The 13,246-nt window shown below is 43.2% G+C and overlaps 1 protein-coding gene and 1 long non-coding RNA gene across 7 annotated transcripts in view; one reads left to right on the top strand and one right to left on the bottom strand.

Moving 5' to 3' along the window:
- The first annotated feature begins 227 nt into the window (after positions 1-227).
- The window catches only part of cep170ab (centrosomal protein 170Ab), a 14,784-nt gene continuing 1,765 nt past the window's right edge, over positions 228-13,246 (top strand). Inside the window, exons 1-20 of one of the 5 annotated variants that reach the window (XM_019260116.2) lie at positions 228-325; positions 1,497-1,583; positions 1,879-2,021; positions 2,146-2,235; positions 3,004-3,082; positions 3,292-3,350; positions 3,808-3,961; positions 4,834-4,971; positions 5,158-5,259; positions 5,374-5,610; positions 5,779-6,149; positions 6,289-6,417; positions 6,592-6,724; positions 7,299-8,774; positions 9,289-9,532; positions 9,743-9,851; positions 10,031-10,189; positions 10,695-10,783; positions 11,131-11,224; positions 13,143-13,194. In XM_019260116.2, coding sequence (XP_019115661.2) covers positions 1,917-2,021; positions 2,146-2,235; positions 3,004-3,082; positions 3,292-3,350; positions 3,808-3,961; positions 4,834-4,971; positions 5,158-5,259; positions 5,374-5,610; positions 5,779-6,149; positions 6,289-6,417; positions 6,592-6,724; positions 7,299-8,774; positions 9,289-9,532; positions 9,743-9,851; positions 10,031-10,189; positions 10,695-10,783; positions 11,131-11,224; positions 13,143-13,194 — 3,820 coding nt within the window. In that variant the 5' untranslated portion in view covers positions 228-325; positions 1,497-1,583; positions 1,879-1,916. Of the gene's footprint in view, positions 326-1,496; positions 1,584-1,875; positions 2,022-2,145; positions 2,236-3,003; positions 3,083-3,291; positions 3,351-3,807; positions 3,962-4,833; positions 4,972-5,157; positions 5,611-5,778; positions 6,150-6,288; positions 6,418-6,591; positions 6,725-7,298; positions 8,775-9,288; positions 9,533-9,742; positions 9,852-10,030; positions 10,190-10,694; positions 10,784-11,130; positions 11,225-13,142; positions 13,195-13,246 lie in introns of all 5 variants that reach the window. The other 4 variants (XM_019260111.2, XM_019260112.2, XM_019260115.2 and 1 more) reach the window with 4 other exon arrangements.
- The window catches only part of LOC113746708 (uncharacterized), a 23,009-nt gene continuing 22,371 nt past the window's right edge, over positions 12,609-13,246 (bottom strand). For both annotated transcript variants that reach the window (XR_003463062.1, XR_003463063.1), the window contains one exon: positions 12,609-13,051. This is a non-coding gene — a long non-coding RNA (uncharacterized LOC113746708). The remainder of the gene's footprint in view (positions 13,052-13,246) is intronic.

Genomic DNA, 13,246 nt, shown 5'->3' with positions numbered 1-13,246 from the left:
TTTGACCTTATTATACTATCATAACTCATTTTTCAAGGTTACTATTATCCAGTCTATAAAATAATATTTTAAGCCTATATCACTTGTTCAGAATCGACAATCACTCATCTAACACGGGGACACTCAAGGTTTGTTGTCACTATAATATTACATAACCTCATGTGCTCTTCGTATATGAGCATATAGCGCCACCTTGAGGCCAAGACACATTAATGTTGGAGGAGCAGGGCTGGGCAGGAGCAGGAGCAGCACCACCACCAGCAGCAGCAGCAGCAGCACCTTCGTACATAATCGGCCACATATCGGATGCTGATAGAAGCACCTGGTGAGTGACATTTATGTTCCTCTGTTTATGTGCGCTATATAAGGCCCAGCTTGGTGTCTTGTGCCGCGCTGAGGATGGGAGGCGGTGAAATGAGCATCGCTGTGTTTGTGCGACAAAACCTATATGTGTCGTCCATAACGGCAGAGCCTTTGCTGCACATGAGCACACAGCCTTCCGTAACCGGATTCACAATAACACGTGAAAGCTGTAAATCTGTCTAAATGAGCCTCTGTTCGGCTTTAAAGAGCGTGCGTAAAGAAGAGAGATAACCTGAGCGTTAAGGATCAATAACGCTTCAGATGACATGTCGGGAATAAACACCCACACTGGAGCCAACACTGTAGCTATACATTTATTTAAACCATGATGTGCATATTATTTGATAATGTTAGATTATATGAGCTGAATATACCTCTCCGGCTTGGTGTCATGATCCAACGGCTCTGTGATAAACGCTGGACCGAGACATGGCCTAACAGGGCTAATTTTCAGGCTCTGTCATTGGCCGACTATAACCCATCGTTTTGCAAGCGCACTCGGTGTGTTATCATGTGCGGAGGAGATTTATATCCGAGAGTGGACTGAGCCGTGTGTGATCAAGCGTCTAAAAAGGGAAATCTGGGCCAGTTTTTAAAGCCAGGCCACTGAAAGGGTTAACCAGTCTATTCTTCCACAGGGAGAGACGGGATGGGTGAGTGGAGTGGGGGTGGTGGTGGGGGGGTTGGCTGTCATGTCCCATTGGGGTTGAGTTGATGCATAAACAGGAGCCCCAGATATGACAAAGTGTGCGTAATTAAATCCAACCAATTCACCTATGGTTCGTTCAAGAGCGTGAGTCAGCAAAGGCCTGCGTGCTGATGATGCTCCTGCAGAGGGAGGAACAGGCTGTTGGTCTCAGTGAATAAGAGCTGTTGTGCTGCTTCATGTGCATGGGAAATCTGACAACTGCATGGAAATCATATGAGAGCATCATGGGGGAGAAAAAAAAACACATTGCTCTGTCTGTTTCTCTGACTTCCTGCTTCTCTCTGGCCTGTGTGTGTGATTTTCTGCACAGCATCCAATGAAATTATCTGTCCTAATGAACATGTATCATTATCTCTGTCTTTCTGGATGTGTGTCTCATAATTCCCCCCAAGTCATTCTCATTTCCTCCCTCTCTATTTTTCAGTGGTGTGGCGCTGGATTCAGTGACCGGGCGACTCTGCTGAGCAATTCAATTTGAGAGTTCATTAGGATGCTTCAGATTCTTTAAGCTGTTAGTGGATTTTTACACTTATAGCTCCTCTTTCATGTTGTTTGCTGCGCTCCAAGGAGACATCAGCATGTCATTGTCCTCAGGCGATACCTTAAATAGCTACTGTGCATATGACACACACACACAGTCATACACAGATGTTCAAGTCATTTTCTATCTGTAATTGCAGAAGCAGCATGTCTCATTTACGCTTGTTATCTCTGTAAGAAGTTATCTTTCACAGCATGACTCATAATTGGACTCATAGATGGACACGCAGATAACTGCAATCTAACACTGTCCCTGTCTTCAGCAGGATGCGTTAAGGGTTAAAGGTCAGCGAGTGAGGCAGAGATGAGTCTGACTTCCTGGTTCCTGGTGAGCGGCGGGGGGACGCGGCATCGTCTCCCCAGGGAGATGATCTTTGTGGGGAGGGACGACTGCGAGCTCATGCTGCAGGTACAGTGCTGTAACTCCTCCGGGCACAAGCTCTCAGCTGTCATTCTTCATGTGGACGGATTATTATCTGAAGCACTGAGATTAGCCTGGATTACAGTGATTGACTGGATTTTGTGTGATTTAGTCCCGCAGCGTGGACAAACAACACGCTGTCATCAACTATGAGCCGAACGCAGACGAACATAAAGTGAAAGACCTGGGCAGCTTAAATGGGGTGAGTGTTATTTATCCACTAGTCGTGCTGTCTATTTACTGCTTAGAAAAGACACGACCTCTGATATGGAGATATATGTTATTACAACATGAATTAAACAGTCCCCACTCAAAAAAATGTGTTTTGTTAATTGTATTGTCCTTTTTTAATCTTTACTGTGCAGAATGATGTATCTAGTTTTCACATTCATGTGCTGATATGGGAAAGTCACCAATCTGAATTTAACACGTGTGTTTGAGATGATTTTATGATATCACAACTATTATGGAATCCAGTGATTGTCCAACATGTAGCATACAAAGCATGACTTGAAGACTCTTTAACGGGATCCTTTATTATTTGCCAAAGTTCATGATTCAGCATATCTAAACTGAAGAAGTTTGTCTTGTCATGCACTAAGCTATTCTGTATTGGTAAAAAAATAATTTGTTCTTTTTCTTTGGCTTGTCAAGCATTTTCCTAGTGCAAATGAAAATATATAATTTCCAGTGCTGCTGCCAATATGAGTTATTGTTCTGGTCAGTAATACTTTGATGAGTATTAACACAGTTTTCTACAAAACTCTTTCTTCTTACAAAAAAAACAGACAAATAAACATAACCTCTCTGTGGGTAATGCTGTCATAACACAAACAAGACAAGACTTATTCTAAAAAAAAACTGTGTAAAAATAAGTTACACTGAGTTATGATTTTATTGGATAAGGAAATATTTGTTTCAAGAATAAGTGCTGCTGTCGTTCTTAATCACACTCTGTTTTTGTTTGCAGACATTTGTCAACGATGTCAGGATACAGGAGCAAATCTATGTCACACTGAAAATTGATGACAAATTGAGGTTTGGCTACGATATCCTTTGAATATGGTTTTGTATATCTGTGAAACATGGTGACACCAGCACAAGGTCAGTGTGTGTGGACAACACTGTAACTTTATCTGTTCTTGAATAGCTGTGAATGCTCACCGCACTCTGCCTGCTGCATTATAGATAAGGCTATCAGTGCAGGTTTCCCCCCTTGTGAAAAGAGCTCATCGTCTTTTACCTTAACCTGCCTCACATACCAACCTGTTCACTGTGGTTCGAGGGGAGCTGCATATTCCAGAGGAGGCACTCAAGGTTAGACAGCACATTGTGCATCTCATGAGACACTAGCAGCCAGAGTTCGTATGTTAATGGGCAGAGTAAATATGCCTGCCTCGTAACATAGTTTTTTATCAGCTTGTAAAAAAGAAAAACCCAGAGAGAGGTGGATTTTTGTCAAAGAGAGCGGAGTTCTGCTGAACTGGGTAAAATGCTACTTTTCAAGATTGATGAATCTGCTGTTTCATCACAGCAAACTGTCCATGTAGCTGAAGAAAGGATAGGATTTCATCTTAATGAGGACAATGAAAGTTCAGCGCTAATGTTCACAATGTCTCTGTAATTATATGCTGTGGCTGAGATTACAAAAAAGAAAGAAAACGTATAGTCTGGAGTTATGCGTGTGACGTGAATGTTTCCTATATATTTCAGTAAACAAAATTCAGGCTGCCCTTCTATACATTGGTCTAAACTCTTCTTGCTTCTCTGTCAGCATGAGAAGTTGAGCAGCCAGCTCCAGCTGAACCAAAAAAAAAAACCTACAGAGGCGGAATCGTTTAGACCAGAGGTGAAACCCACCGAGGCGGCGGCAGCAGCACCAGTATGTGAGGGAGCCGCCGCCAGGCCCCCTGAAGATAAGACATCAGGTGAGAATGTCTAAAGACGATACGCACAGGACACAAGTTACACTAACACAAACTAACAACTTTACGGGCATCGTAGGGTAACATATTGATGGTTAGTTATGTTTAAGAGTATTTTAGTGCTTCAACAGTTACAGTCATTTAACAGTCCAAAATGGCAGACTTGTTTTAGTTCTTGTGTCTCCTTTTCTCTGTTTTACTGAAGATCTGTGAGTTGTGATCTGTTGGTCAGACAATCTTGGGTTCTGCAACAAGGTGACACCTTATATGGTTTATAGCATAACGCATAAGCAATTATAAGGGCATATAAAGTGTTTATTTGTCAACTTATTCTGTGACAAATGAATAACTGGTAAATTTACAGTTATGTTCTTGGCTTCTCATCCAGCTTTTGGCACCTTTCACCGCATGTATTGATAAATAAATGGCAAAGATGCAATTACATTATAAACAAATCTTTAATTTAGTAATACACATGTAACAATCATTCACAGGCGGGATTAAAACTTATGAAGACAATGCATCATACATGATTATAGCTGTTATTTTATGTTATCAACTGTTTATACAACAGTAGCAGATGCTTAATGTAAGGCGTTATAGTTGATAAATACATGGGTGACAACTAAACATTTTTAAATACAATGGGCTTACACGTAATGTATTATAAATCATTATTAGTTGTTTAAATAGTCCTGATAAAAGCAAAATGGGGGGTTAAAAGATGGATAAATCAGTAATAAAAATCAGCCCACTTAACAACCAGCTGTGGCCAGTATGAATCAACAGCTGGTCTGATGGTGATCTTCACTTCTTAAGCTGTTTGATATGTTTTAGTTGTGGTAAATGCAGCCTGACATTTTTTTTTCTGCCAGGGGATGTAGCAGTGTTGCACAGAGGCACACCCCTCTATGGCCAGCCTGCCTGGTGGGGAGATGGAGATGCTGATGACCAGCAACCTGGGAGGCCTGAGGAAAAGAGCTCAGATCGGAAGCGAGAAAAGGCTGAAACAGGTATTTACAATGCTGCAAAAACACTACTTTATGTGTGTCATGATGTAGATGAAGCAGTAATTTATGTGGATTGTGTTGTTTCAGTTACAGTTATACATGTTCAGTCGTTATAAATATATTACTATTTTCCTCACATTTAGTAGACTTTGTGGTGCTAAATACATATATTTGCTTTAATTCTGACAGACACCAAGAAAAGTACAGAGGTCCCAAAGTCTGCACCGCAAACAGTTTCCAATCAGGAGCCCAGCTACTTTGAGATCCCAACCAAGGACACTCACTCAGCAGGTAAAGTGAGTGATGAAGCAGCCTCACGAGAACAAGATGCCAGTGCAGCTTCTGCTGCAGAGCCCACCCATGGCCACGCATCATTCACTATTGAGTTTGACCCTGGGGCAACAGGTAAAGTGACTGTCAAAGATCGAGTGGCAAAGGTGGGACCAGAGACAAGGCCACGTCCTAAAAGGCCTGTAGGAGAGGAGCTCAGTCCACTTCAGACAGCCATGGTAGCCGCGGAGGTCAAAGTTGCCGACTGGCTGGCCCAGAATGAGCTGCCGTTGGCTCTGAAAGATGCAGTTGCCGAGGATGACGGGGAAAGTGTGAAGAGTGATGTGCCTGTACAACTGAAGAGTCTTAAAGGTGTGTATGCGCAGGCTTTTATGCAGCATCTGTGTCTGTATTTAGTGTAAGATGTGTGTATCATGCTTGTTTATTTAGTTTCATTTAACATAAGCCTCTCTTTTCTCTTTTCCCGTGTCTCTTGCTTCACTTTCTGATTCATTACCCTCTTCTATACTCCCATGCCAGACAGTAAACATGAGGACGGCACGCAGAGCGACTCAGAGAACACGCTTGGAGAGCAGCGCAGGGCTGCAGCGATGGAGGAACGCTCCTGGGGACTTTGGGGCGGCGCAGGGATGAAGATCAGAGAAGGACGTGCTAACGTACCAGAGGGACTCTTCGCAGAGGAGGACAGTCCTGCTCGCCGTCGCAAGTCTTCCACTTCCAAAGTGGCAAGTGGATTCGTGGAGAGGCAACGTGGCTCAGCACAACATCAGCAGAGTGGCCGTGATGAGTGCTATCACCACGGGGATGATTATAGTGACAGAGGGACCTATACTATTGAGCTGGAGAATGGAGATCAAGAAGAGGAAGAGGCGAGGAAAATGATTGACAAGGTGAGAAACTTTAGACTAGACTAGTACTTTACTCTAGACTTAGTACATATGATTATGTCATGAAATGTATTGCATGACAACTAATTTTCATATATGATTGCCTAATGCTTGTTCACTTTGACACGGGTGTATGTTGCAGGTGTTTGGTGTGGATGAGCAGGACGCTGTGTGTGTGTCCAGGCTGGGTGGTGCTGACCAAAGAGAGAGGATCACCTCCCAGAGGACCACTACTGGAGACAGAGGAAAGCCTGGACGCATGGAGACAGAGGTGCAAAAACTAAAAGTTCAAACGAAAAGCTGTCTGGAGTCTAAACTGACTGTCAAAAATAAGCAGCACAAAATGTTTCATCTTTCATTGCAAATTTAATTAGCTTAAAACAGCAGCTGCTGTATTAGAGCACTATATCTTTTCTCTTGTATCATTCATGCTGTCTCGGTTCAGGTTCTACCAGAGGAATTGATGGTGGGTGGTCCACGCTGGGTGTCACAGTGGGCTACTCTGGCTGCAAGTCATATTAGGACAGACCCTGAGGGATCAGGAGGGGAGACACACATCATGGTCACAGAGGACAGAGGTACTAGACACAAATATTTTGGTTGTCACTTTATTTGAAGTTCAATGTTCATGTGTGGATTGATTTAGGTTTCTTAAATTTCAAGAGATGAATCTTTCTACCATACAACGTTAAAGATGAACTAGCAGTGGGACACAATGTCATGGTCTCACCTTGTCAGACTGTACTTTTGCTACAAGACAACATTAATAAATAAATGTAATGTAACAGCAGCAGAAGACTCAGAAAAGGGACATCAAGTTGACTCACATCAATCTATATAAAGTCTGCTAGCTAGTTAAAATAAACCACCATAAGATACTGATCATACCAGACATACCAGCAAAATTGTGTATTGGACATGGGTGCATTTTACTGATTATAAATTCTAATTTGTAAGTTTATTAAAGTTTGAAGACCACAATGACATCTCATGGTTCATTTGGCAGAATCACTGAATCAAAAAAAAAACACAACACCAATGCATCAGTTCTACTAATATACCACCCATCACTGATAGTTAATACACATTTATCTGCTTAACCTAATACATATTAATCTGACCTACTTAACTCGTGTTTTTCTCTCTTTTCAGCTGAAATAAGTGAGTCCAGCCACTCAGCCTCTTTTGCCTCATCTGGCTACACAGAGCGTAAGAGGAGAACCCTTCCCCAGCTGCCTGGCGAGGAGTTTGTCCTCGGAAGGAGGACCCCAGGTTCAGGCCTGCGTGTAGATATGGGGGAGAAACAGGACACAGAGCTACAGGAGAAGGAGAACCAGGAGGAGAAGACGGCCAGGGGAAAGAATCGGCCTGCTCATGGCACTGGAGGAGTAGGCAGTCACGGCGGTAGCCCAAGTCGCTCTTCACCAGCCAAGTCACAGGACAGTGGTGGCGGGAGATCCAGCAAGTCAGGTGTGTTGGCCAAACTTCCCCCTCGTCCACTGACAAGTGGAGAGAAAAGAATGGAGGAGGCACGGAGGAGGAAAAGGGAAGAGGAGAAGGCTCGGGAAAGTAGTGGAAAGCCATTGTTGAGGCAGGAGAGTTTCACTGTGGAGAAACCAAGTTCCAATGTACCCATCGAGCTCATACCTCGTATCGATGGGACGACACGCAGCAGAACTCAGAGTAGGGAGACTGGTATTGACAGTACCATAATTCAGAAAGACTCGGAAGCTGTGGCAGCCTTTCTAGAGACAACTGTATCAGACCAAGGTGATCCACCAAGTCAGTCCATTGAAGGCTCCATGTCACCAGAGTCAGACGTGGACACGACCAGCACAGTAAGCCAGGCTGATGGAGCAAGAAAGGTAGTCCAGAAACGTCGGACTCTTGCAGGACAGCAGAAAGAGAGAACGGTACTGTGCTCATCTAGCAAAGGTCCTGCCGGGGCCAGAGAAACCCAGGACAGGAGGGTCAAGACCAGGGCATCTGGTCCTCCACAGCCCAGCCGACCCTGGACTTCTCTGGACCTAACTGATGATGACGTCAACTCCAACTCACTCCTCTCTGACTCCCAGCCCACCTCTACACAGGAATCTAAAAGCTCACATACCAGAGCCCAGACTGGGAACACAACAGTGGGGGCTAGCACTAAGTCAAGTCGGGCCAAAATCACCCAGGCCCCAGCCTCTTCTGCAACCAATAAAACCACCAGTGTTCCCAAGCCCAGGCCCACCAGGGCTTCTCTGTTGAGGCGAGCCCGGCTTGGAGACTCATCAGACACTGAACCTGCAGATCTTGACCGGATGTCAGTAGCCTCTGAGGCCTCCACAGCGAGTTCCACATCCAGGACAGGGATGGCAAGAAGGGGAATGTCCAGGATAGAGGCTCTGGCACAGCCAAGGAGGCCGAGGGTGGGTTCCCCATCAGCCCAGAGTGACTCAGAGGCCACTGTGACAAGGAGTAGAGGTCTGGGGGCGCGCAGTGCAGCAGGTGATTATGCCATCAGACAAGGACTAAGAGGATCTAATGTCACCGCAGTGTCTGGACCCAGAGCCAGGGCTAACAGTGCCTCCAAGCTGCCTGACAAGAATAAAGGCACCTCCTCCTATGGACATGTCACACCTGCATGTAAGTAGTTTTCCATAGTACAATTTCCTTTCATACATTGGTGACATCCACCAAAAAGGATCACCCAACTGCAGTTTCCCTTAGCTCTGCATTTGAGAACATTTTATCATCTTTCAGCTAATTTGGTTGTAAGACACACAAATTTACTGTTTTGTTTAACTTATGTGGTTCTCATCATTCTTGTTTCCAGCCAGAGCAGGCAGCTGTTTTTTTGTGTGAAAGCTTTCTGATAAAAACTGATAAAAGAATATAAAAGGTTAATGACTAGTTGGTAAACAATGCAACATGAAGTAGCTACTTAGCCAGATATTACTTAGGAGTTGGTAGAGACCAAATCAGAGCTAAAACGGAGGTAAAAGATAGTGAATATTGGACATATGTGAGGTCACTGGAAACATGAATGCAGGATGTGGCAACTGTTTGTTAACATGTTTAGGATACCAACCTGAAAGTGGTGTTTACAGTGCATTTTCAGCACCATCTAAACTTAACTTCCATCCTCTCTTGATATTAGCTGGCTCTCGGTGGCGCCGTGTGCCTGTGGATTATGCTTCCACCTCAGAAGATGAGTATGGCTCAAACCGTCACATATCCAAGCAGGGTCACGCAAGACCATTCCCTTCCACCCGGGTAGCCCAGCTAGGAGGTTCAGCCCCAGCAACTCCTAATCCTACAGGCCTGGCTGCCTTGAAGCAGCACTCCAGGGAACAGGACGAGTATATGAGAGACTGGACAGCACACAGCGAGGAAATAGCCAGGTACGTAGGTGGCAGGTAATCCAGTGCAATATGAGAGCCATGATGAGTCACGGTAACAGTGTTTACACATGCCTCTTCTGCTGAGAGGTATATGGTTATTACATTTACTTTTGGCTCATGTAGTGCTTTTGATGTTCTTGCATGAAGTATTAGAAATAAATATCTTGACCTATATCAGATGATGATTTCATATTTGTGTTTGTTCATCAGGATTAGCCAAGACCTAGCCAAAGACCTAGCCATGCTTGCCAGAGAAATTCATGATGTGGCAGGAGAGATCGACTCAGTCAGCCCTGCAGCCACTGATCCAGGAGCTCTGGTAGCCAACCACATTTTTTTTTTTTTAATCTGCAAATACAATATATCAGGATTTTCATTTATTTGCTGCTACCCAGATTCAACCGATCTGTAATGAAATCCAGACTCTTAGTAAAATGATGCAGAATGGACCAAAAAGAAAACCTGATTTCTTCTGTATGCACTTTAATTTTGTTTTAGTTGGAGGAGCGTGTATTTGATGACAGCTTGGACATGGGCGGCCCTACAGAACACAGCAGCATTATGGGAACCAATGGGCGGCCTGTTGAGCTTCGACCCCGAGGCTCTAGTGGACAGAGCTCCCGCTCCATCCGCAGACAGACATGGAATAGGGATGATGTGAGTCTCTGTATCAATATGAAATACGCTCAGTATGTATTTAATATAAATATACAGGCAGTGTGCATCCCATAGAGCTATTCCAGAGATTGAATTTTAGATGCTTTTCTCAATCATGCCGTTATTTCAAATATGGAGTAAGCATCAATGCACCAAAATGTGGGTTATACAAACCTCATATTCCACTTCCTTTCTGTGATTGGTTAATGGTGACAGCAGTTTAATAAGTTTGGTGAACAATTGTGTAAACAGATCAACATGTCAGCCAAGTGTGCCACTAGAGGGAGCTCCCTACATGCCAACAGTTCTCAACAGACAAACTGCGCTTCTGAAGAGCCAAATTACTGAGTTAATAAGACAATTTTTGTGACTGCATAAATAGTCAAAGCAATAATTAGGTTAAATGTAGCTATAGCATTAAAACGGTTGGTATTTATAGTTTCTCTCAACATTTTCACCATCTACATTGAGTAACACTGATGTTTTTCTATTCATCACCTATCAGGCGGTACTAGACAGTTTACTACTAGCATCTGTGACTCAACTCTCCTCTCGGATACGTCAGTCTGTTGACAAAACGACCTGCAAAATCAGGTGAGCATTGTGATACATCACTAAACAGGAAGTTGTTCAGTGCGGTAAATATAATTCTGAGAAAAAGGCAAATGCAGGATGGAAATGTCAAAGTAATAACATATTATATAGTGAGTTAGGAATCCTGCATGTGTTTTAGGTCAGAGTTAGGCCAATCAGCACAATCTGAGTGCCACATCACAAAGGTTTACACTGACAGCAAGCTACATATCTTACTTATTATCACACATAGGATGACGGCTGACAAGCCTTAAATCATTCTTACAATCCACAGACAGTGTGTGATACATGAAACTGTTTTTCATGTATTTTACTTTCATCTATTTTTGTGCCGACTTGGCTTCCAGGATCCTCTTCAAGGATAAAGAACGGAAATGGGAAGAGATTGAGAATAAACTGCAGGCAGAGCACGACTCCTTACTACTCAAGAGCTCTAACAAGGTGACGAACCTGTCCTCTTCTCATACTTTGTTTTATCTGCTCAAGAAATAGACAAAGACAGTAATATTTATAGCCATGCCAACAGCATGGCTCCAGGGATAGCAATGTCGGTGCAGACTGAAATACCTCCACTGAACGGATGGATTGCCATAAAAGTTGGTTCAGACATTCATGTTCCCCTCAGGATGAAGTAATTACTTTGGTGATCCCTCAACCTGCCCTATAGCGCCAGAAGGTGTAAATTTCACTTTGTCCTATATTTCAGTACTAATGACATTCCCATCAGCCTCAGCTGTAGTTTAAGTTTATTACTAATCAGCAAATGTTAACATGCATGGAGAACACGGTAAACATTATACCTGCTCAACATCGCGCGCATGTTTGCTCGGTATTGTTAGTATTTAGCTCAATCGCAACACTGTGCTTAAGTATTGCCTCACAGAGCTGCTAGCATGGCTGACTCTTTTAGTGATATTTTATGCAGGTGGTGAGGATTTCAGTAGAATATATTTTGTTTGGAAACCACTATTCATTTTAAAGTCATGCCTGAATGATCATGTGGCATTAACCATGGCTGGCCAGTCACAGTTGTGATGTCACAACTATACAGTCACCGCCCTTAGTCACGCTTCCAGCAGTTCCACCCTTACCGACCATCTGGGAAGACTACAATCCATTACCTGTAGTTGGCCTGGCCTTGCATCACCCAGAAAACAGTCACTCATTCACTCATTAATATTAATGAGACTAAACACAACACAAAACAGCATATTCTTGACAGCGCTCCAAGGAGAAGCACAAGAGAGGAGAGAGGAGGAATTGTGTTTAGATGGTTTTTGATACTTAAAAGCACAAATATGGGTGTAAAAGGAGCCATCTGAGGTGGTTCAGGCATAAGGATGCCCCCTGGGCGCCTCCCTTTGGAGGTGTTCCGGGCATGTCCAACTTCCCCAGCAGACCCAGAACCCGCTGGGGGGACTATATAGTCCATCGAGCCTGGGAACACCTCAGGAACCCCTCAGGAGGAGCTGTAATGTGTTGCTGGGGAGGAGGACGTCTGGACTATTAAACCTGCTGCCACCGCAACCCGACACTGGATAAGCAGAAGAAAATTGGATGGAAAAGCACAAATATATCTTCTTACAGATCAAAACTTCAATAAAAACAGAAGTAGTGTAAATTATGGGACCTAAATCTGCATAATCATATTTCTTGTAAATAAACAAGTGCATTGCATTTGTTCAATGTGAAGCACTTTATTACAGTCATCAGAAATAATTTCAGGGAAGTCAAATCAGCATAATGTTTTTTTTGGCATTAATTCTTTTTGATTAAATGAATACAAAAGACAGTGATTGAAAGGCAGTAATCCATTAGCTTTTTTTTTTATTTTTTTTTTTTAATGGGATTAATGCCATACAGTGTTAACTGCACTCCTTCCATTTCTCCATTTTAGTTCAACCAGCCACCCGATATCTGATTACTTACTGAAGCAATCATAGTGAGTGCTGACAGTATTACAGCTGTCTGGGGGTTCAACTCAAAGATACTTCAGTATTGCACATACCGTTTAAATTACCTTAAAAAGTTCCCCTTTGGAGAGCACAGCCCACTAAATATGGTTGTTTTGATGAAGAAGAAAAAAAGAAAAGACTTACGAGCTGTTGTTGAAGGCGTAAAACCTCATTGTGGTCATAAATTCTGCATTCAACCCAGTCTGGCCTCATGTGAACCCCCGAAGTGATATGTCTGTCCACATACAGTAACAGGGCTCGTAAAGCATTACTGAGTGTACACGGCACGGCTCCAAACTTATTCCTGCAGCAACTGAGAGATGAATTGAGTTGATTTATTTGGTGTGCAAACTTTCACTCAATTAATCACCAGTCTTGATTCTCTATTCATGTTCTTCTAACAGGAGATTTCAAGCATTATTCAAGACCTAAAGAGAGTGGAAAGACAACTGCTCGGTATGGATGTGATGTTTTTCTTGAGTTTTTAGTGAACTAAAACACATTGTTG

The sequence above is a fragment of the Larimichthys crocea genome, chromosome X (genome assembly GCF_000972845.2).
Source record: "Larimichthys crocea isolate SSNF chromosome X, L_crocea_2.0, whole genome shotgun sequence".
Classification (NCBI taxonomy): Eukaryota; Metazoa; Chordata; class Actinopteri; family Sciaenidae; genus Larimichthys; species Larimichthys crocea.
Note: the sequence above shows the minus strand (reverse complement) of the source record. Positions and strands in the feature narration are given on the sequence as shown.